Source organism: Ornithorhynchus anatinus, chromosome 11 (genome assembly GCF_004115215.2).
Source record: "Ornithorhynchus anatinus isolate Pmale09 chromosome 11, mOrnAna1.pri.v4, whole genome shotgun sequence".
NCBI lineage: Eukaryota > Metazoa > Chordata > Mammalia > Monotremata > Ornithorhynchidae > Ornithorhynchus > Ornithorhynchus anatinus.
This window is the reverse complement of record NC_041738.1, coordinates 17,174,756-17,195,136: the sequence shown is the minus strand read 5'-3', so window position 1 is coordinate 17,195,136 and position 20,381 is coordinate 17,174,756. Positions and strand designations below refer to the sequence as shown.

At 46.6% G+C, this 20,381-nt stretch overlaps 1 protein-coding gene across 1 annotated transcript in view; it reads right to left on the bottom strand.

Annotated features, from left to right (window-relative positions):
* Window positions 1–12,129: 12,129 nt before the first annotated feature.
* The window catches only part of LOC100092554 (potassium-transporting ATPase alpha chain 2), a 30,621-nt gene continuing 22,369 nt past the window's right edge, over window positions 12,130–20,381 (bottom strand). The window contains 10 exon segments of the mRNA XM_029074425.2: window positions 12,130–12,670; window positions 13,845–13,936; window positions 14,170–14,271; window positions 14,460–14,593; window positions 16,104–16,249; window positions 16,352–16,475; window positions 17,897–18,051; window positions 18,162–18,330; window positions 19,029–19,179; window positions 19,978–20,114. Of these exon segments, the coding sequence (XP_028930258.1) occupies window positions 12,642–12,670; window positions 13,845–13,936; window positions 14,170–14,271; window positions 14,460–14,593; window positions 16,104–16,249; window positions 16,352–16,475; window positions 17,897–18,051; window positions 18,162–18,330; window positions 19,029–19,179; window positions 19,978–20,114 (1,239 nt within the window). The 3' untranslated portion in view covers window positions 12,130–12,641.

Sequence of the window (20,381 nt, the reverse complement as noted above, 5' to 3'; positions counted from 1 at the left end):
GCGGAGGGAAAGAGGGGCAAGAGAGTCGAGATGAGTAGAGAGGGTGGAGTTGAGAGCGGAGACCTGATCATCGAGAGTGGGAAGTGAGGACAGGGCAGCAAGGTGAGGAGAGATGCTTTTGGAAAGATGGATGGGATCAAGAGAACGGAGGTCTTTGTGGGGCAGTAGCAAAGATTTGCAGGGGGAGGGAGTGTGAGAGATGAGGCAGGTGAGATGGTTATGGTCAGAGAGAGGGATTTCAGAGTTGGTGAGGGAGGAGATAGTGCAGCGGTAAGAGATGACGAGATCGAGGGTGTGACCGAGTCGGTGAGTGGGCACGGTATGGTGGAGGAGGAAGTCGGCAGAGTCGAGGAGGGATAGCAGGCGGGCGGCAGAGGAGTCATCGGGTACATCCATATGGATGTTGAAGTCTCTGAGGATCAGAGTGGGCAGAGAGAAGGAGAGAAGGAAGGTGAGAAAGGGGTCTAGGTGGTTGAAGAAGTCGGAGGTGGGACCGGGAGGGCGGTAGATGACAGCGACAAATATCTGGAGGGGTGGTAGAAGCGAATGATATGGGCTTCGAAGGAGGGGAAGGAGAGGGAGGGGGGAGGAGGGATAGTGCAGAAGTGGCAATGGGGTGAGAGGAGGAAGCGGACGCCTCCTCCTTTACCGGTGAGTCTGGGGGAGTGGGAGAAGGAGAGGCCTCCGCTGGAGAGAGCAGTGGCGGAGACCGTGTCTTCGGGAGTGAGCCACATTTCTGAAAGGGCGAGGAGGAGGAGAGAGTGGGAGAGGTAAAGGTCATGGACGAAAGGTCGTTTACCTGTAATGGAGCGGGGGTTCCAGAGGCCACACTTGAAAGTAGCTGTGGGTGCAAGGGGAGGACGGGGAGGAAAGCGGGGGGGGGGAGGGGAGGGTTTGGATGGGAAGGAGGTGGCGGGGCCCTGGATGGGGAGAGGGGGATGAGGGGTAGCGGTGGGACAGGAGGACTGGGATGGGGCTTGGGTGGGGAAGAGGGAAGGGGGGAGGGTGGGAGGAGGAGGTTTGGTTCAGGGAGAATAGGGGGAGGGGGAAGAAGGCTAGCGCTGGTAAAGTGGGGTTCTAGGGTGGGGGAGGGGAGGGGGGAGGAGGCAGAGGAGAGAGCATGAAAGAGCTGAGCAAGAGAGGGGAAGGGGAAGGGGATGATAAGAAGGGGAGGGCGGGAGGAGGGGGCGAGGAGGGACATGGTGAGGCCAGAGAGGTGGGTGGCAGCACTGACAACAATAAACAGTAAAAAACCAAATCGGTAATATAGCAACATGATACGGTATGATACAATACAATAGTGTTAATAAGCAGGCGATAACCAGGGTCGGGGGTAGGCATGATTAAGGGCCGACCTGATCGAACTCAAAGTCAAGTGGATGGTGAGGCCAGAGTGGTGGGTGGCAGCACTGATGACAATAAACAATAACAAACACTGCTCTAAGTGCTGGGTGGGAGACAAGGTAATCAGGTTGTCCCACATGGGACTCACAGTCTTAATTCTCATTTTACAGATGAAGTAACTGAGGCACAGAGAAGTCAAGTGACTTGCCCAAAGTCACACAGTTGACAAGTGGCAGAGCCAGGATTAGAACCCATGACCTCTGACCCCCAAGCACATGCTCTTTCCACTGAGCCACAGTGCTTCTTGTGAGTTGACGGGGGCTGCAGAGGGTGAGGGGGAAGAAGGGTGGGGGCCCATATTGGGGGAAGGGGATGAGTGGTGATGCTCAGACAGGATAACAACGATGGAGCAGGGAAGAGGGAAGGGAGTGGCACAAGGGGAGGGAAGGAGTTGGGTGGCACAGGAAGTAGGAGAGGTGAGGTGGGAGAAGAGGCCTGGGATGGGCTGACAACAACTGGGAGATTGAAAGGTCATGTGGGGTCAGTGAGATAATCAACAGTAATAATTTATTAAATGAAAACTATAACATCTTAACCCAGTGATATACAGAAGAGATAGTTGAATTGTCCTTGGGCTGTGTCCATGGTCCAGTGCCTGTACTGGAACTACTTGTTGGTACTATAACTACAAGTGTGGCCTTCCTGCAGTCTAGCTGGACCAGAGTTCCTTTTCCAATGAGGTGTGCCTGGCTGAACCTGCCCCCAGGTCTGCAGGTCCCACCTGACTCTCCTTTACTTATGCCATTAGGGCCCCAGCCATGGAGCATCTGGTCATTGAAATTCACAGATAATCCAAAATCCCTTTCTGCAACTCAGGCTTATCTCAGAGTTATAGCAAATAGCAAATGGATTGTTGCATTTTCCCCACTCCACTTACCTCTGGTGGCAGGAGAAATTCATCATCCAGAGCAGCAGCAAAGGGGAAGAAGGAGCCACCTAAAGAGCAGCAAGGCCTAGTGCCCTAGGCATCAATATAAATAGAATTATAGATATGTACATATATACACAAGTACTGTGGGGCAGGGAGAGGGGGGTAGAGCAAAAGGAGTGAATCAGGGAGATGTGGAGGGGAGGGGGAGCTGAGAAAAAGGGGGGCTTAGTCTGGGAAGGCCTCTTGGAGGAGGTGAGCCTTTGGTAGCACTTTGAAGGGGGAAAGTGTGATTGTTTGGCAGATTTGAGAAGGGAGAGTGCTCCAGGCCTGAAGTAGGACATGGGCCAGGGGTCATCAGCGGGACAGGTGAGAACAGGCACAGTGAGAAGGTTAGCACCAAAGGAACAAAATGTGCTGTCTGTGATGTAGAAGGAGAGAAGGGAGGTGAGATAAGAAGGGGCAAGGTGATTAAGAGCTTTGAAGCCAATTGTGAGGAGTTTTGCTTGATACGGAGGTTGATAGGCAACCACTGGAGATTTTTGAGGAGAAGGAAGACATGTTCTGAACGTTTCTGTAGAAAGATAATATGGGCAGCAGAGGACTGAAGTGGGAAGAGGCAGGAGGTTGGGAGTTCAGAAAGGAGGCTGATGCAGCAATCCAGTCGGGATAAGATAAATGATTATACTAACGTGATAGTGGTTTGGATGAAGACAAAAGGGAGGATCTTGGAGGTGCTGTTCATTCATTCATTCATTCAGTCATTCATTCATTCATTCATTCAATCGTATTTATTGAGCACATACTGTGTGCAGAGCACTGAACTAAGAGCTTGGAAAGTACAATTAGGCAACAGATAGAGACAATCTCTGCCCAACACTGGCTCGTAATCTAGAAGGGGGAGGCAGACAACAAAACAAAATAAGTATACAGGCATAAATACCATCAAAATAGATAAATAGAATTATTGATATATACACATCATTAATAAAATAGAGTAATAAATATGTACAAATGCACACAAGTGCTGTGCGGAGGGGAAGGAGTTAGAGCAGAGAGAGGGAGTAGGAGCAATGGTGAGGGGAGGAGGAGCAGAGGAAAAAGGGAGGGTTCAGTCTGGGAAGGCCTCCTGGAGGAGGTGAGCTCTCAGTAGGGCTTTGAAGAGGGGAAGAGAGCTAGTTTGGTGGATGTTAGAAGGAAGGGCATTCCAGGCCAGAGGTAGGACATGAGCCAGGGTCCGACAGCGGGACGCGTGAAAACGAGGCACATGAGGAGGTTAGCGGCAGAGGAGTGGAGTGCACGGGTGTAGCTGTTGAAAGAGAGGAGGGAGGTGAGGTAGGAGGGGGCAAGGTGATGGAGAGCTTCGAAGCCAATAGTGAGGAGTTTTTGCTTCATGTGAGGGTTGATAGGCAACCACTGGAGATTTTTGAGGAGGGGAATGACATGCCCAGAGCATTTCTGTAGAAAGATAATCCGGACAGCTGACTGAAGTGGGGAGAGACAGGAGGCTGGGAGATCAGAAAGGAGGCTGATGCAGTAATCCAGTCGGGATAAGATGAGAGACTGTACCAGCAAGGTAGCAGTTTGGATGGAGAGGAAGGGGCAGATCTTGGCGTTGTTGTGAAGGTGAGACTGGCAGGTTTTGGAGACGGATTGGATATGTGGGATGAATTAAAGAGTGGAATCAAGGATGACACTAAAGTTGCAGGCTTATGAGATGGAAAGGATGGTTGTGCCATCCACAGTGATGGGATAGTTTGGGAGAGGACAGGGTTTGGGAGGGAAAATAAGGAGCTCAGTCTTGGACATGTTGAGTTGTAGGAGGCTGGAGGACATCCAAGTAGAAATGTCCTGAAGGCAGGAGGAGATACGAGCCTGGAGGGAGAGAGAGAACAGGGGAAGAGATAAAGATTTGGACATCCAGTGGCTTCATTCCCTTCTCATGTCTAGTTTCTCTGGGTTCTTGGGACATTCACTTACTGAGAGGCTAGAGTCCATTGGATGAGGCAGTGACTGATTCCCAAAATGTGTCCTTCCTGCAACTTCTGGAATTATTGGGGTGGGAACAGGGGTAAAGGGTGAGGCAAGTCCTCATTGGCTATCTAATCCATTAGACATGACCCAATTGATGTTTTTCTGACCTCAGTACCCAACACAAGTACATGGAAATCATTGATAATGACCCTGCCTTCTAGGGTAAATAAAGACCAAGCCAGGGGTGTCATGGCCTGCTTTGCCAGACCGAATGGTTAATGGGTAGAAAATGCCAGGGGTGAGAGCCGAGGTCTGCATATTCACGTAAAGACAAAGGAAAAGCTTTCTGAAGACAGCTTAAAACATTGGAGTTTGCTTCCCAAATAGTCATCCTTGCTCCATTAGCATTAAAATGGTCCCACTGAGTTAGGGAAATTAACTTTCCAAGAAGCCATAACTCAGTCAGCTCTGCAAGTTGTACATGAAAGTGACTTTTCCAGCCCTTCTCCTGGGGAGGAGAGTTACACATCCCAGTCACATCAAAGACCTTATTTGTGTGTTATTTGTGACCATGGGCAAGGATCTCAACAATGTCCTATCTGCAAATTGAAAATTAGAATTAATGTCTTCCTCATTCCTGAATTTGCTAGAATGAACTGAAAATATATTTAGGGTTTTAAAGATGTTGGATATTTATTTATATTGAAAATTAGGACATGGCAGAGGATAAAGTGCCTTTCCTTCAACTACAAGGAAGTGAACATCAAATTCTCAGCTCCCTAAAAACTCCCATCTTCCACAAATCCAGAAGGCATAAAAGAGGCCAGTTGCCAGAGTTCAATTAGAGTCTAGGCAAAGAACTAGCTGACATTCCTGTTCCTTTAGCCCCAACCCTAAGCCCTCTCTTAAATGGTGTGGGAGGGAGGAGAAATTCTCCAATTTGGAAGAGTTGCCAGAAATCCAGGCTTTCAGACACACTAGATGAGTGGTGGGGTGTGGGGACTCCTCTGAAACTATGAAAATACCCCTCTGGGACTTTTTGCAGCTCATTAAAATCAACATCAATAATGATTGAATTGAGTCCATTCAAAAAGATGCTCTCCAAACTCTGATATTCCACCCTGAGTCAAACCAGGACTGAAATTGCCCCAGGTTAAGAGAACTGGGGATGAGTGGGTTTAGCTATTTCTCAGTGGGTACCGTTTCTCAGGTGTTGGTGTAGGCTAAGGGTCCATGACCTTTTTATTGAAAAGGTCACAGTGCTGAGGACACATCACTCAACCTAAGAAAAGCAATCTACCAAGGGGAAGAGGTGGGAGCAAATAGTATTTGGGAAGCAACTGGAGGGGTGAGTGGAGAAGAGAGGACAAGGATTAAATAAATGAAATAAAACTGGTAAAAGAGCCAACCCATTTCAAATCTTCTTGGAATCTATCTTGCTGGGTCGGGGATAGCAGGCTAGAGAGGATGCCAGGTCACAAGGCCAGCTCTGAGGAGAATAGGGTTTGTTGGCTGCACTCACCAAGAGCTCCCTGTAGTTTCAGCTGAATTTTTCCATATTCCTTGCTGGGCAATCTGATTCTCCTTTGGGTGACTGGAGCTGGGGTTGCAGTTAGTGTCACATCACCTTGCATCAGCAGCAGCATCAGCATCAGCATCATCATCATCATTGTCATCACCATCATCATCATCATCATAATGATGGCATTTGTTAAGCACTTTGTCTACACCAAGCACTGTATTAAGCAGTGGAAAAGAGTCAAGATAACCAGGTTGAACACAGTCCTTGTCTCATCCAGGTTCAGAGTCTAAGGGAGAGGGAGAACAATTGAACTTCCATTTTATAGATGAAGAAATGGGTCCAGAGAAGTGAAGTAACCTGCGTGAGGTTACACAGCTGGCAAGTGGCAGAGGTGGAAGCCCCTTGAGAAAAATGACCCCATCAAATACTGCTTTCTATTCTCATACAGTGCTCTACTCATAACTCTAGAAATGAAGGTGTGATGCCCTCTGCAATCCCCTAAACACAGCACAAATTGTTCCAATAAACTCTGGACTACCTAGTGTCCAGTCCCATGTACTTTGATGTGTCCTAAGCCCTGGCAACAGTCAGCTTTAGAAATCAAGAGAGGCCGGGAAGGCTAGCAGAAAGGGGGAAAGGTGGCATGTTCCCCAGCTGGGTTCAAGGATTTAGCCAGTGGAAATGGACTGGAGGCTGGAAAGGTTCCTCATCCTTCAATTCCATTTTCCTCTCTGCCCCCACAAAGAAGCCAGGACTCCAAATCAGTGTCAAAAAGTGTGATGCTTGGCAGTAGGAGGGTAACCCTGGCAAGGCCCAGCCTGCTTTCCTGGGAAACCAGGAAGCATCAGGCCTAGATCTTGGTCTGAAAGTACCAATGTACATTCTAAAGTAGCAAGGAAGATCTGAATCCCTTCCTGAACAGATAGCAGCCCTGGCCCAGTGCTTCTGTCCTCCTGGGACCTACAGGGTAGTCTTTGTCACTGACAACTGCCCTCCATTGATGCTACCACCCCAATATCCTGGATCTTGTCCAAAGAATGAACCAACATGCTATGAGATCCACAGCCACTGCTTACCAGATTCAGGCGGAAATAGCTATCCCACACCAGCATGTTGATCAGTGATCCCTGGTCTGTCCACTGGAGTGAAGGGGAGAAAAGATTACCAAGCAATAAACTCTTTTACCTCCTCCAACCTCCCATGATCCTCCCTGGTTCCTCCCCGGGGTGGGTCTCCTCTTCTCTGTGGTCTCTTGGAGCGGGGTTCTTGGTGACATATTGCTGGCATGATTTTATTTTTCCCCATCCATCCCCCAGTCTGGTATCATCTTTGTGACCAAGGGTCTTCTCCAGGGTTCCCCTTTACAGCTGGAAGTTCCCCTTATCCTACTTTTTCCTCTCTCTGCTTGCTTCTTTGTTCCCATTTTCCTCTCTCCCCTATTTGCTGAAGATAATCTTCTTCTGCTCTGGCTCCTTCCTATTTACCTGCATTTGCTATCCCTGAGAATAACCTCCAAATGTTCTGACTCTTTCATCCTGTATTTGCTGTTCTCAGAGACAATCTCTAGGGACCTGGAAGAGGGGAGAAATGGGGCAGGGTTGGGGAAAGCAGGAAAAGGGAAGGTGCAGACCAGGGAACTAGTCCGAAGCAGAAAAAAGAGTGCAAAAGGCTAAAGCAAGACAGTGAGCAGAGCTGATGTCAAGGAGTTCAGATACACAGGGCAAAGCTGGATCAACTGGTTTAGCTGAGCCTGGAGTAGGGCAGGGCCATTTCTCAGTAGCTGGACAGTACACCACTGGAATTTTTAAAGGAACAGGCCCTGCTGCCACCCTCCCTTCCTCTGCTCTTTGGTGTCCTCAAGTCTGCAAGTAGTTGGAGCTTTGCCTCCTAAAATAATAATAATAATCATTATTATTAAGATATTAATCCCACGTTTCAATCCCCATTTTATAGATGATGCACTTGAGGCCCAGAGAAGTAAAATAGCACCAGGGGCTCATTAATCAGATTTGCCTTAATAGAAAAGACAGACAACTGAGTGCCCACCCTCCAGGGAGGTCAGCCAGCCAATCATTTTTATTGAGTGCTTACTGTGTGCACAGCACTGTACTAAGCACTTGGGAGTGTATGATAGAACAAAATAACAGACATGTTCCCTGCCTATGGCGAGCTTACAGTCTAGAGAGGGAGACAGAGATTAATAGAAAGCTTAGAAAGAAATAAATGACAGATATGGACTCATGCTGTGGTGCTGGGATGGGGGGGGTGAATAAAGGGAGTGAGTCAGAGCAACGCAGAAGAGAGTGGGAAAAGAGGAAAGGAGGGCTTAGTTGGGGAAAGAGCTTGGGAGGGAAGAGAGGTTTGGCCCCTTATTTCCTCCAACTTGTGTTTCCTCCAAGGAAATGAGATCCCAGACCCTGAGCCCAAGCCTCTCCATCCCCCTGCTGCCACAATCTGGTTATGCAGAGAAGTAAAGTGACTTGCCCAAGATCACACAGCAGACAAGTCATGGACCTGGAATTAGAACCCATGACCTTCTGATTCCCAGTCTGATGCTCTAGAGTGGGAATTAATACCTACATCCTTGACTCTTCTTTCCATTTAATTCTTGGGTTTCTTGGCAACTACTTAAGCAAAAAAGTCAAACACTCACTACCTCAGCTTTCTCATCTGTGAAATGGGTCACCTGAAACCTTTGCTTGACAGGTATGTCTCTCTCTCGGATTGACCTTTCGGGTCATACAAGGAGATGGATTTGGAGAAGCAGCGTGGCTCAGTGGAAAGAGCATGGGCTTTGGAGTCAGGGCTCATGAGTTCGAATCCCAGCTCTGCCACTTGTCAGCTGTGTGACAGTGGGCAAGTCACTTAACTTCTCTGTGCCTCAGTTCCCTCATCTGTAAAATGGGGATTAAGACTGTGAGCCCCACGCGGGACAAGCTGATTCCCCTATGTCTACCCCAGCGCTTAGAACAGTGCTCGGCACATAGTAAGCGCTTAACAAATACCAACAAATACCAACATTATTATTAAATCTTCCCAGTGCTCTGATGAAAGGAGTGGGGCAACGCAGTAAAAATCATGGATAACAATGATGCAAGTCTAAGCAAGGCCCTATGCAAAGCAAGCCACTCTGGGCTCCCAGCCCATGGAACCAGCCCTAATCAGTGAATCAATCAATTTTATTTATTTAGCACTTACTGTGTGCAGAGCACTGTACTTAGTATTTGAGAAAGTACAATACAATAGAAACAATCCCTGTCCACGAGCTTATAGTTCATAGGGGAAGACAGACATTAAAATAAATTACAAATCTATAACAGAGTATAACCATATGCACATAAGTGCCATGAATATGAAGTATCAGAGTGCTTTCAGGGAATGTGATCAAGTGCACAGCTGACACAGAGGGGACAGTAGGGAGAAGAAGTGAGGGCTTAGTCCAGGAAAGCCTTTTTTTATGGTATTTGCTAAGCACTTACTATGTTCCAGACACTGGACTAAGCCCTGGGATAGATACAAGCACTGGACTAGATACAAGGCTTAAGGTAAAGAGCATGGGTTTGGGAGTCAGAGGATGTGGGTTCTAATCCTTTTTCTATCACTTCTCTGCTGTGTGACCTTGGGCAAGCCACTTAACTTCTCTGTGCCTCAGTTACCTCATCTGTAAAATGGGGATTAAGACTGTAAACTCCACAGTTTACAACCTGATTACCTTCTATCTACTCCAGCGCTTAGATCAGTGCTTGGCACATAGTAAGCACTTAACAAATACCATCACTATTATTATTACAAGGTTAGATACAGTCCATGTCCCACATGGGGCTCAACAGATGCAGTAACTGAGGCACGGAGAAGTTAAGTGACTTGCCCTAGGTCACACAACAGACAAGTGGTGGAGCTGGGTTTAGAACTCAGGTCCTTCTGACTCTCAGGCCCATGCTCTACCCATTAAGCCCTAGAGTTATGAAGATGAGGAGAGTGTTCAGGAACTGTTAGGGACTGTAGAAGTGAGCCCATTGTGAGATCTCCCAGCACCATCAGGCCCAAGGCTCTAGTTCCTTCTCCCCATCCTTCCCTACCCACCACTGCCTCCCCCTGGACCCACTATTAGAAAAGTGTTTTCAACTTCTCAGCGAGGAATTAGGCTAAAATCTAAGGGTGGAACAGGTTTGTGAATGACAAGCTTTCATAGTGGCATCATCTGAGTTCAAGTACTGGTCAAGAATTATTCTGACTCCCCTTCCAAGAAAATTGCTCCATTAAGCTATTTGTTTAATTGAAAGTATACACATACATACTGTCCACATATACCCCTCCCCACCCATGTCTCTCATTATTCAAAGCTGTAAAAAAATCAAACTATCTTTCATTTGGGCAAATTCATTTTCCTGACAGCCATACAGGGTTCTGTATGCCCTTCATCAGCAACTTAACCCTGGCCCCAAAAGTCTAGGGTATCTATTTCCTGCCCTTTTCCTCAAAGCACCATATTTGATCTCTCCTCTGCTTTGCCTTTTGGATCAATGATGGCTAATAGCTGCTTATTCTAAGCAACTGATGCTCAATCTATATCTTATTATCAGCACTTGATTCACTTTGCAGTGTGTTTTTCCTCTAACTACGGAGGCAACCTGGTTTGGCTGTAGCAACTTACCTACTGCCTTTCACCTCTGAGGATCTTTGTCCCAGGCTTGAACCAACCCACAGCAACCATTTCCCTAGTGCCGCCTAATTCACAGCAAGCTTGTTGGCCTAGGACAGGGTCCCAGGACGATCAGAAAACTTTCCCTCCTTTCCACAGAGAAAAGTCACCCAGAGGGTGGCAAGGCAAGGGATGAAATTTGGGGTGGTTTAACCAACTGTCTCTCTCTATAGACCTTTTTCTCATGCCCTCCCTCTTGCCTGGAACTCCCTGTCCTTTCCAAAGCTGACAGACAAGAATTCTCCCCAATCTTCAAAGCCTTATTAAAATGACATTTCCTCCAGGAAGCCTTCCTGCCTAATTCCACATTTCTCCAACCCATTTCCCTCCCTTCTTTCTTACATTTGTAACTTAAGTCCTTACCCCCCCAAGTATTTAGGTATTCACCCCACCACCACAGTCTTGTCTTATGCTGTCCAATTGTTTCCAACCCAAGCAACACCACGGACACATCTCTACCAGAACACCCTGCTCGCCATCTGCAATCATTCTGGTACTGTATCTATAGAGTTTTCTTGGTAAAAATATGGAAGTGGTTTTCCATTGCCACCTTCCAGGTAGTAAACTCGAGTCTCTGCCCTTGACTATCTCCCATGTCACTGCTACCCAGCATGGGTGCTTTGACTTAGAGGAGATTGCCTTCCACTCGCTAGCCACTGCCCAAGCTAGGAATGGAATAGGTAGGCCTCTGCTTGACTCTCGCTCCCATAGCCGAGATTGGTAGAGGACTGGAAACCCTCCAGGGGCAATCCTGAGAGGCACCAACACAGTACCTACATACATATACTTTGCTTCTTCTGCTTCTGTAATAAATCTGTAATCTATTTTTGTCTGTCTTTGCTCCTTGACCCCTCTCAGGATCGCAGCTCTAGTTTCCAGTACTCAACCAGTTTGGGCTATGGATGGGAGAGTCATGCAGAGGCATACCCATTCCATTCCTAGCTTAAGCAGTGGTTAGTGAGTGGAAGGCAATCTACTGCAAGTCAAAACTCACCTGTGCTGGGCAGCAGAGGCATGGGAGAGAGTCGAGGGCTGTGACTCGTGTTTACTGTGCAGAAGGCGGCAATGGTGAACTACTTATGTATTTTTACCAAGAAAAAACTCTATGGATACACTACCAGAATGTTTGCAGATGGAAAATGTGGCATTCTGGGATATATGTGTCAATGGAATCATGACTCAACAGCATAAGACAAGATACCCCTTAAAGGCAAGGATCTTATTTACTAAGTCTATTGTACTGTCTCAAGCATTTAATACAGTGCTTTGCACAGCATAAGCACTCAGTAAATATCATTGATTGTTTGACTGTGGGGCAGATTGGTACCTGTGGGTTTCCCTGCCAGTGAGGGTGAAAGAACTCCATCCATGATATCTTTAATGAATACAACATCACATGTAAACTCATCTCTAGACTGTAAGCTTCATGTGGACAGGGAATCTGTCTGCTTATTATTGTATTGTACTCTCCCAAGTTCTTTGTTCAGTGCTCCGCACACAGTAAGCACTCAGTAAATACGATTGAATGAATGAATGAATGAATCATTCTCTCCCACATCTTGAGCTTCTTGAGGTGCCCAAACTTCCTGTTCCCTCCTACTCTTTTCTTCTACCTGCTCTCTCCAGATCTAGAAAGAAAAGTATTGAAAGAGCAGCATATGTCATCATTACATTTTCCACTCCTGCTTTGTTGAAGTACAACCAAACTTCTGGATCCTGGATCATTCAGAGGAATCAAGAAAGGCAGAGGGCCTTACATAACAAGACGCTGGATTTGTTAAATGCCCTTTACTTTAAATAGGCCTTCTGCAGGCCTTCAGGTGCTGCACAGATTGCACCAAACAACAGAATGGTCTTACAAACTTAGTACAAGTTAATGCTTTACAGTCACATTAAAACTGTGGTTACTCATTATATACAACAGGTTTGTTCCTTCCCCCTTCTACCTGGAAATGTACAGTTTAAATAACATGGGGGGAAAATACATAATCTACAAATCACCACATTTCAGCTTTACAGTACAATGTCAGATGGCAGCTCGCCAACAGATTTCTTCATATGGGGAACTTTGATGATGTCCATATTGCACAGGAGAATTCCAGCATGGCTGTTGAGAGGTTGTTGGAGGATGTCACCAATGAGCCATCATTCTCTTGGGGACCAAGGTGCTTTCAGTAGTACATGTTCTTATCCCACCAGCCTGTAAAAGGGAAAAGCCAATTAGCCAGAAAGCCAGAGCTTGTTTGAATTGATCTCCATACATAGCATTCATTGAATTGTTTCAATCTCTCAAAACTTCCTTCTGAAAAATCAGAAAATATATTCTGAATAACCAAGAATCACCAAATATTGAAAGCCTACAGAGTCAAAAATATTTATTCATTCATTCAATAGTATTTATTGAGCGCTTACTATGTGCAGAGCACTGTACTAAGCGCTTGGGATGAACAAGTCGGCAACAGATAGAGACAGTCCCTGCCGTTTGACGGGCTTACAGTCTAATCGGGGGAGACGGACAGACAAGAACAATGGCACTAAACAGCGGTCAAGGGGGAAGAACATCTCGTAAAAACAATGGCAACTAAATAGAATCAAGGCGATGTACAATTCATTAACAAAATAAATAGGGTAACGAAAATATATACAGTTGAGCGGACGAGTACAGTGCTGTGGGGATGGGAAGGGAGAGGTGGAGGAGCAGAGGGAAAAGGGGAAAAGAGGGCTTAGCTGGCGGAGAGGTAAAGGGGGATGGCAGAGGGAGTAGAGGAGAAGAGGAGCTCAGTCTGGGAACGCCTCTTGGAGGAGGTGAGTTTTAAGTAGGGTTTTGAAGAGGGAAAGAGAATCAGTTTGGCGGAGGTGAGGAGGGAGGGCGTTCCAGGACCGCGGGAGGACGTGACCCAGGGTCGACGGCGGGATAGGCGAGAGACCGAGGACGGTGAGGAGGTGGGCGGCAGAGGAGCGGAGCGGCGGGGTGGGCGGTAGAAAGAGAGAAGGGAGGAGAGGTAGGAGGGGGCAAGGTGATGGAGAGCCTTGAAGCCTAGAGTGAGGAGTTTTTGTTTGGAGCGGAGGTCGATAGGCAACCACTGGAGTTGTTTAAGAAGGGGAGTGACATGCCCAGATCGTTTCTGCAGGAAGATGAGCCGGGCAGCAGAGTGAAGAATAGACCGGAGCGGGGCGAGAGAGGAGGAAGGGAGGTATACAGTGGTCAACAAGGTGGGCAAACTGGATCAGCTTACTTTGGATGGAGCTGGCCAAGGTAAGTATTAGAGACAAGGTTCTGAAATTTGGTTCCCATGATTCCTTGTATCCCTGTATTTAACTTTTGATGTGTTAATCTGTAACCATGCAACCCTACCCTTCCTCTGGCTACTTACTTCCTGGGTAAAGTCGGATGAGAAGCTTGCGGACCTCATCATAGACCCAAATCAAAATGGCATATGGAACAGCCACAAACCAGTACTGCACCCTGAAAGACAAACAGGGAGATATGTGTTAGAAACCAATGACCTGACTATCTATGGCTCAGCAGATCCCCTCCCTTGACTCCATAATGGTGTAATCATGAGTTGCATAACTTGATGCAGAGAACCTCTTTGTCCATCTCCACCTCCAAGTTGTTTCCAGCCCCTAGCTACTCCTCTGCACAGATTTGGTGAAATGGACCTGAGTTCTTTCCTCCTGAATTAAAACATATCTCACCGAAGCATTGTGAAGTTCAAGGCTGCAACACTTCCAAGCCCATATGAAAGGATCAAAGCGATGACCACCTGGGAAAAGATCCCGATCCAGATGACTTTATTTCTGCAAAAGAATGGAATACGAGTCCATGCTGAACCACAGTGTCCTTCTGGTAATGGGGATCCCCAATGAAACACTTCTTGGGGAGGTGAATGCCTTTCCATTTTACAAAATTGCATTATAATCTCATTCACGCAGGGGATCAGATTTGCTTGACCTCTGGCCCTGATGGGACTCAGCACATCGTTTACCTGAAAAGACCTTGCTGGAAGATGGAATTCCTTCGGGTCTTCCTGATGATCAAATCTGCTAACTGTTGAACCATAATGCCAACGAAGAAGGCTGTGTAGCCCGTCCATTCCAGGTACTTGCGCTGATAACGTGTCTGAGAAGAAATGTAGGGAAAAAGGCAGACACAAGGGTCAGTTGGCAGGGTTGATTCTGGAGAACTTGGCACTTATCACTTATCATTTCAGGCAGTCGGTCAATCATGCTTAGTGGACACTTGCTGTGTGCAAAGCACTGTACTAAGCAGTTGGGAGAATATAACATAACAGTATAACAGTGACATCCCTTGCCCACAACGAGCTTACAGTCTAGAGTTCATACTTCACTCAGCCACCTGAATCATTTTTTCTGAAAAACCATTCAGTTCATATCTCCCCACCCCTCAAAAACCTCCAGTGGTTGCCCATTCACCTCTGCATCAAACAGAAACTTCTCTCTGTAGACTTTAAGGCATTCAATCACCTCTCTCTCTTATGCCTAGCCTTACTGATCTTCTACTATGTCAACCTGCACACTCTGCTCTTCTAATACCAGTGCCTCTTCCTCGATCTTGAATACCCTGCAACCAACCCTCAGGCCTGAAACTTCCTTCCCCTTCATATCTGACCATCTACCACTCACCTCACTTTCAACAGCTTCCTAAAATCACATCTCCTCTAAAAGGTCTTCCCAGGAATAAGCCTTTTATTTCCCCTATCTGTCCTCCCCTCTGCACTGACTGTGCACTTGGCTGTGTACCCCTTAGGAATGTTGATACTCATGCCAACCCTTCAATACTTTTGCAAATTTTTATTCTCTTCTATCTCCTCTCTGCATAATCTATTTTAATGTCTGTCTCTCTCTGTAGACTGTGAGCTCCTTGTGGGCAGGAATCACATCTACCAATTCTTTTGTTTTGTACTTTCCCAAGTGCTTCGTAGAGTGCTCTACACACGGTAAGCACTCAATAAATGTCACTGATTGATTTTTTTATAGTATTTGTTAAGCCCTTACTATGTGCCAGGCACTATTCTAAGCTCTTGGGTAGATTGATTGATCGCTGCCCTCTTTCACTGAGGTCTTCCTGGAGTAGGGGTAGAAGGCCTAACTCAGAAAGGCAAGTTGTTCTGAACCTGAGGAGCTTTGCAGTGAAGGAGCTATGGGTTAAGGCAGGGAGAGTCTGAAACTCTTTGAAGGGTTATGGGCAATTATTTAATTCCAGTGATGTGGGCTGCCTTAAAAGATAACTTGAAGGAGAGGGCAAAACTGGAGTTAGAAGAACAGGTTGAAAAATCCTTGAGGGCAGGGATTATGTCTTATTCTATTGTATCCCAAGTACTGAATACACAGTAACCACTCAAATAAATACCACTGATTGACTGACTGACAGGGCTGAAATTGTCATCCAATCATAGCTAAAGTCATTGCAAAAGCATTTATGTGAACAGTGAACTGGGCAGAGATTCAGGTTCCCACTGCACAACTGGTGAGGCGGTAGAGGACATCATGTCATTGTCTGGGCACAGCTCAACACAGTCAGGCCCAGAGAGGCAAGTTGAAGACCCAGCCAGGCCCCAGTAGTGGCAGATGGTGAGCCTAGCAGGGAATCCCGCCCCTGTTCCCCTTACCCATTCCTGTCCATAGCTGTCTTCCAGGTCATTTAAACTGTCCTTTTCCCATTCTACTCGCAAGCCAATGAGCCGTTCAGGCCTGAAACCCTGCTCTGCATAGACAGTGAAGTACACCAGAAAGGCTCCAATGGCTTGGATGATTCCTAGGAGACAAGGAGGGAGAATGTCATGGATTTTAACAGGAACCCAATTGGCCAGCCCTCCCAGGAGTTGAAGAGAGAGAGGCAGGAGTGGCCTCAGCCTACCAATGTGCAAGTAGGAGTAAATGGCTAGCTGCTCATTCACCAATCTGTCTCTCTTCTTGTGACGTGGCTTCCGGTTCATGATGTCACTTTCAGCTTTCTCATAGGCCAGGGCAATTGAGGGAATCTGTTGGGGAGAGAAAACAGGGAGGAGAGAAACCATGTCAAAACCTAAGTTCTTTTCCCATTGACATATTGGCAGAACATCAATAGGTAACCTTTATTTCCTAACAGCACATAAAGCTGTGTTCTTATGTTTAGAACAATGGGGTGTATCCTGGAGGCCCTTAGATGTTTAGATACTTTAGCAAGTTGCACTGGAAGGCAGCAAACCCAGTGGAAAAGGACATATTTCAAGATCATTTTAGACGTGGGAAAACTGAGACCCGGGACTTGAAATAGGGAGAGAGGGAGAAGAACAGGAGCATTTGGAGAGATTAATTCAATCAATCAATCAAACAATGGTATTTATTCAACATTTGCTTTGCTCAGATCATTGTCCTAAGCACATGGGGGAGCACAATACAACAGACTTGGCAAACATGTTCCCTGACAACAAGGAGCTTATAGTCTATAGGGGGAGAAAGATATCAAAATAAATTATGGCTATGTACATAGGTGTTGTGGCTCTGAGGGTGGGGTGAATATCAAGTGCTTAAAGGGTAAAAATCCTAGTGCCAGAGATATGCAGAAGGACAACAGGGAGGGGAAATGAGGGCTTAGTCAGGGAAGGTCTCTTGGAGGAGATGTGAGTTGTAAAGCTTTGAAGGTCCCAGAGTGGTGGCCTGTTTGTTATGAAGGAAAAGGGAGTTCTAGGCCAGAGGGAGAATGTGAGCAAGGAGTAGGCACCGTAATAGATGAAATCAAGATGTACAGTGATTAGGTTGTCGTTAGTGGAGTGAAGTGACTGGACTGGGTTGTAGTAGGAAATCAACGAGGGGGAGGGGACCAAGGTGATTGAGTGTTTTAAAGCCAACGGCAATGTGTTTCTGTCTGATGCAGAGGTGGCTGGGCAACCACTGGAGGTTCTTGAGGAGAGGGGAAACATGGGCTGAACAGTTGTGTAGAAAAATGATGTGGGCAGAAGAGTGAAGTATGGATTGGAGTGGGGAGAGATGGGAGGCAGGGAAGTCAGCAAGGAGGCTGATGTAGAGTAATCAAGGCAAGATAGGATAGGTGTTTGAATCAGCATAGTAGCAGTTTGGATGGAAAGGAAAGGGTGGTTTTAGTTATGTTTGAAGGTAGAACCAACAGGATTTGATGACAGACTGTATGAGGTATGAGAGAGATGACAAGGGAGAGGAGTTGAGGATAATGTCAAGGTTCTGGGCATGTGAGACAGGGAGGATGGTGATGCTGTCTACAGGATTGGTAGGGGAGGGGAAATCATTTAATCTTTACAGTCAACTCCATAAAAGGTCATCCAGGCCATCATTCTATAGTCATCTCTGGAGTTAATTGGTCACAGGATGGGTTTCCATTGCCAATTCTCCATTCCACCTACCCCATTGACCCTGGCCTCTTGTTCTCAACCTAATGTCCACTTACAATGTCAGTGCCAAGATCGATGAACAAGATGGTGATGGTGCCAATGGGCAGCGGGATGCCAGCCATAATGAAAATGAGGAAGGGGCAGAGCTCAGCGATGTTCTTGGTCAGGGTATATGCAATGGTCTTCTTCAGATTGTCAAAGATCAGACGACCTAGGAGAAGGAAATTCTCCTACAAGGGACTGCCATCATTCTGAGGCATTCCTGACTGTCAATCCCAGGACTCCAGACACCCCGGGGGGTGGGGGAGAAATTGTGCTTACCTTCCTCTACACCTGTGACTATGGAGGCAAAGTTGTCATCCAGCAGAACCATGTCAGCTGCATTTTTGGCTGCATCTGAACCTGAAATACCCATTGCAATTCCAATGTCTGCCTTCTTCAGAGCTGGGGAATCATTGACTCCATCACCGGTCACTGCCACAACTGCATCCTGAGATGATTCAAAGTGGAAAATTACTCAGGCACCTGCCTACTGACTTCAGCTCAATAATAATAATTGCAGAATTTGTTCACCACTTACTATGGACCAAGGACTGGACTAAGTGCTGGGGTAGATGCAAAACAATCAAGTAAAGACAATACCTGTCCCACTTGAGGCTCTGTCTTAATTAGGAGGGAAAACAGAGATTAAATGCCCATTTTACTGAGAAGGATACTAAGGCCCATGGAAACTAAGTGACTTGCCCAAGATCATACAGCAGGCAAGTGGCGAGGCTGAGATTATAACCCAGGTCCTCTGAGTCCCAGTCCTATGTTCTTTCCATTAGGCTGAACTGATTTTCCAAATAGCTCAAAAAGTTCCAATCTCCTACGGACAGTTTTGAAGGCAGAACCATTCCAGATCTTGAGAAGGGAAAGAGCTGAGAATCTTTACAAACTGGATGAAGATGGAGTCAAGAACCAGGAAGGGTGTTTAGAGATAGGCACCACAGAGATGGGGTTCCTGTCCCTGAAGGAGCATCTCAGAATCTAAGCTCAGCTGTTTTCCTCCTTCCATTAAAAATGTGTAAGTTTGGCTAGAGGGATAAAAAACCTTAGTTTTCTAAAGTCAATAGAGGGAATGTCCAGGAGAGAAAAACTGAGGGAGGCAGGGATGAGGGAAGAGAAGTCCCTGGGTTGACCCCCTACCTGTCTCTGACAGCCCTCCACGATGATCAACTTCTGCTGGGGAGATGTGCGGGCAAAGACAATCTCCGAATGGTTAACCAAGAGTTCGTCCAGCTGCTCCAAGCTCATGTCCTTCAACTCCATTCCATTCACCACAGCAGCTTTGGCATCCCTACAGGAGCAAGGGGAACCCAGGTGAGGCAGAAGGTCAACCCCAGGGAGAGGGCCACATGTGTGTGGGTGGCCACTAGCCATAAGCCTTATGATTGGATACAGCTCCTAAATCTCTGACATCAAGGAATCCAACTTTCTTGCTAGATAGAGAGCTGCAGATAAAACTTGTAATTGAGGGAAGTTGTCACCCAGTCAACTATCTTTCTTCTCCAGTTGTCCTAAACAAATTCCTCTGACCCACAGACTCTATAAGTGGTTTGATTCAGGTTGAAAATCAGCCTAGTTACTACCCTTCTTGAATTAGTATTTATTAAGTACTTACTGTGGGCAGAGCGCTGTACTAAATGCTGGGAGATAAGACACAGATTTGAAGTAGACAAGGTCCCTGTTCTTCAGAGAGTTTACAATCTGATGACTCTGCCAGGATGTTCTCCAATGAATTGTTGAGTCTATGGGAAAATCTCTTAGATTCTCCCTGCCTTTTTTGTCTTGCTTGTAAACTGGGAAGTAGTAATCCTGACCTACTTCAAAGAACATAGTTGGTATGCCAGCTCTACTGAACTCATCAGAAGAAAAGTGCTAATTTATGAAAGAAGTTCACCAAGCAAACAAATGTTCAGATCAGCATAGGATCAACGTGGAAGGGAGAATGGGTAAGTCCATTTAAAGGGTGAAAGGGCAAGGATCCATGTCTTAGATGCATATACAGCTGAACTGTGAGAACAAAACGGTACCCTAGGCTGGCTTAAAATCAGCATTTCAGAGTTAGGATGTACCACTGTGGCTGGACCCCTACCTTTTGTTGACCTGCTCCACAGGAATGTTGAGGCGCTTTGCAATGTCCTCTACTGTCTCACTGTTAGCAGAAATGATGCCCACGCTTTTGGCGATGGCTTTTGCTGTGATTGGATGATCGCCAGTAACCATGATAACCTGAAAAGAAGAGGGCAAAAATGGAGTTGAAAGAAGGAGTGGCAAGCCCACGTGACTACTCTGGCTTTAGTTGAAGGCTGATTGCAGAGAAACCAGCCAACTATTTGTACTCAGTCTCCCAGTACTGCACCAGATTCCTGCCTCTGCTCTTCTTATGTCATTAGAAAGGCCCTCTCTCTGATGCCACTACCTTCCTGAAAGACCTGGGAGCCAGGACAATCAAGAAGACAAACAAGCAAAACTATTTATTGAGCCCCTATAGTGCTG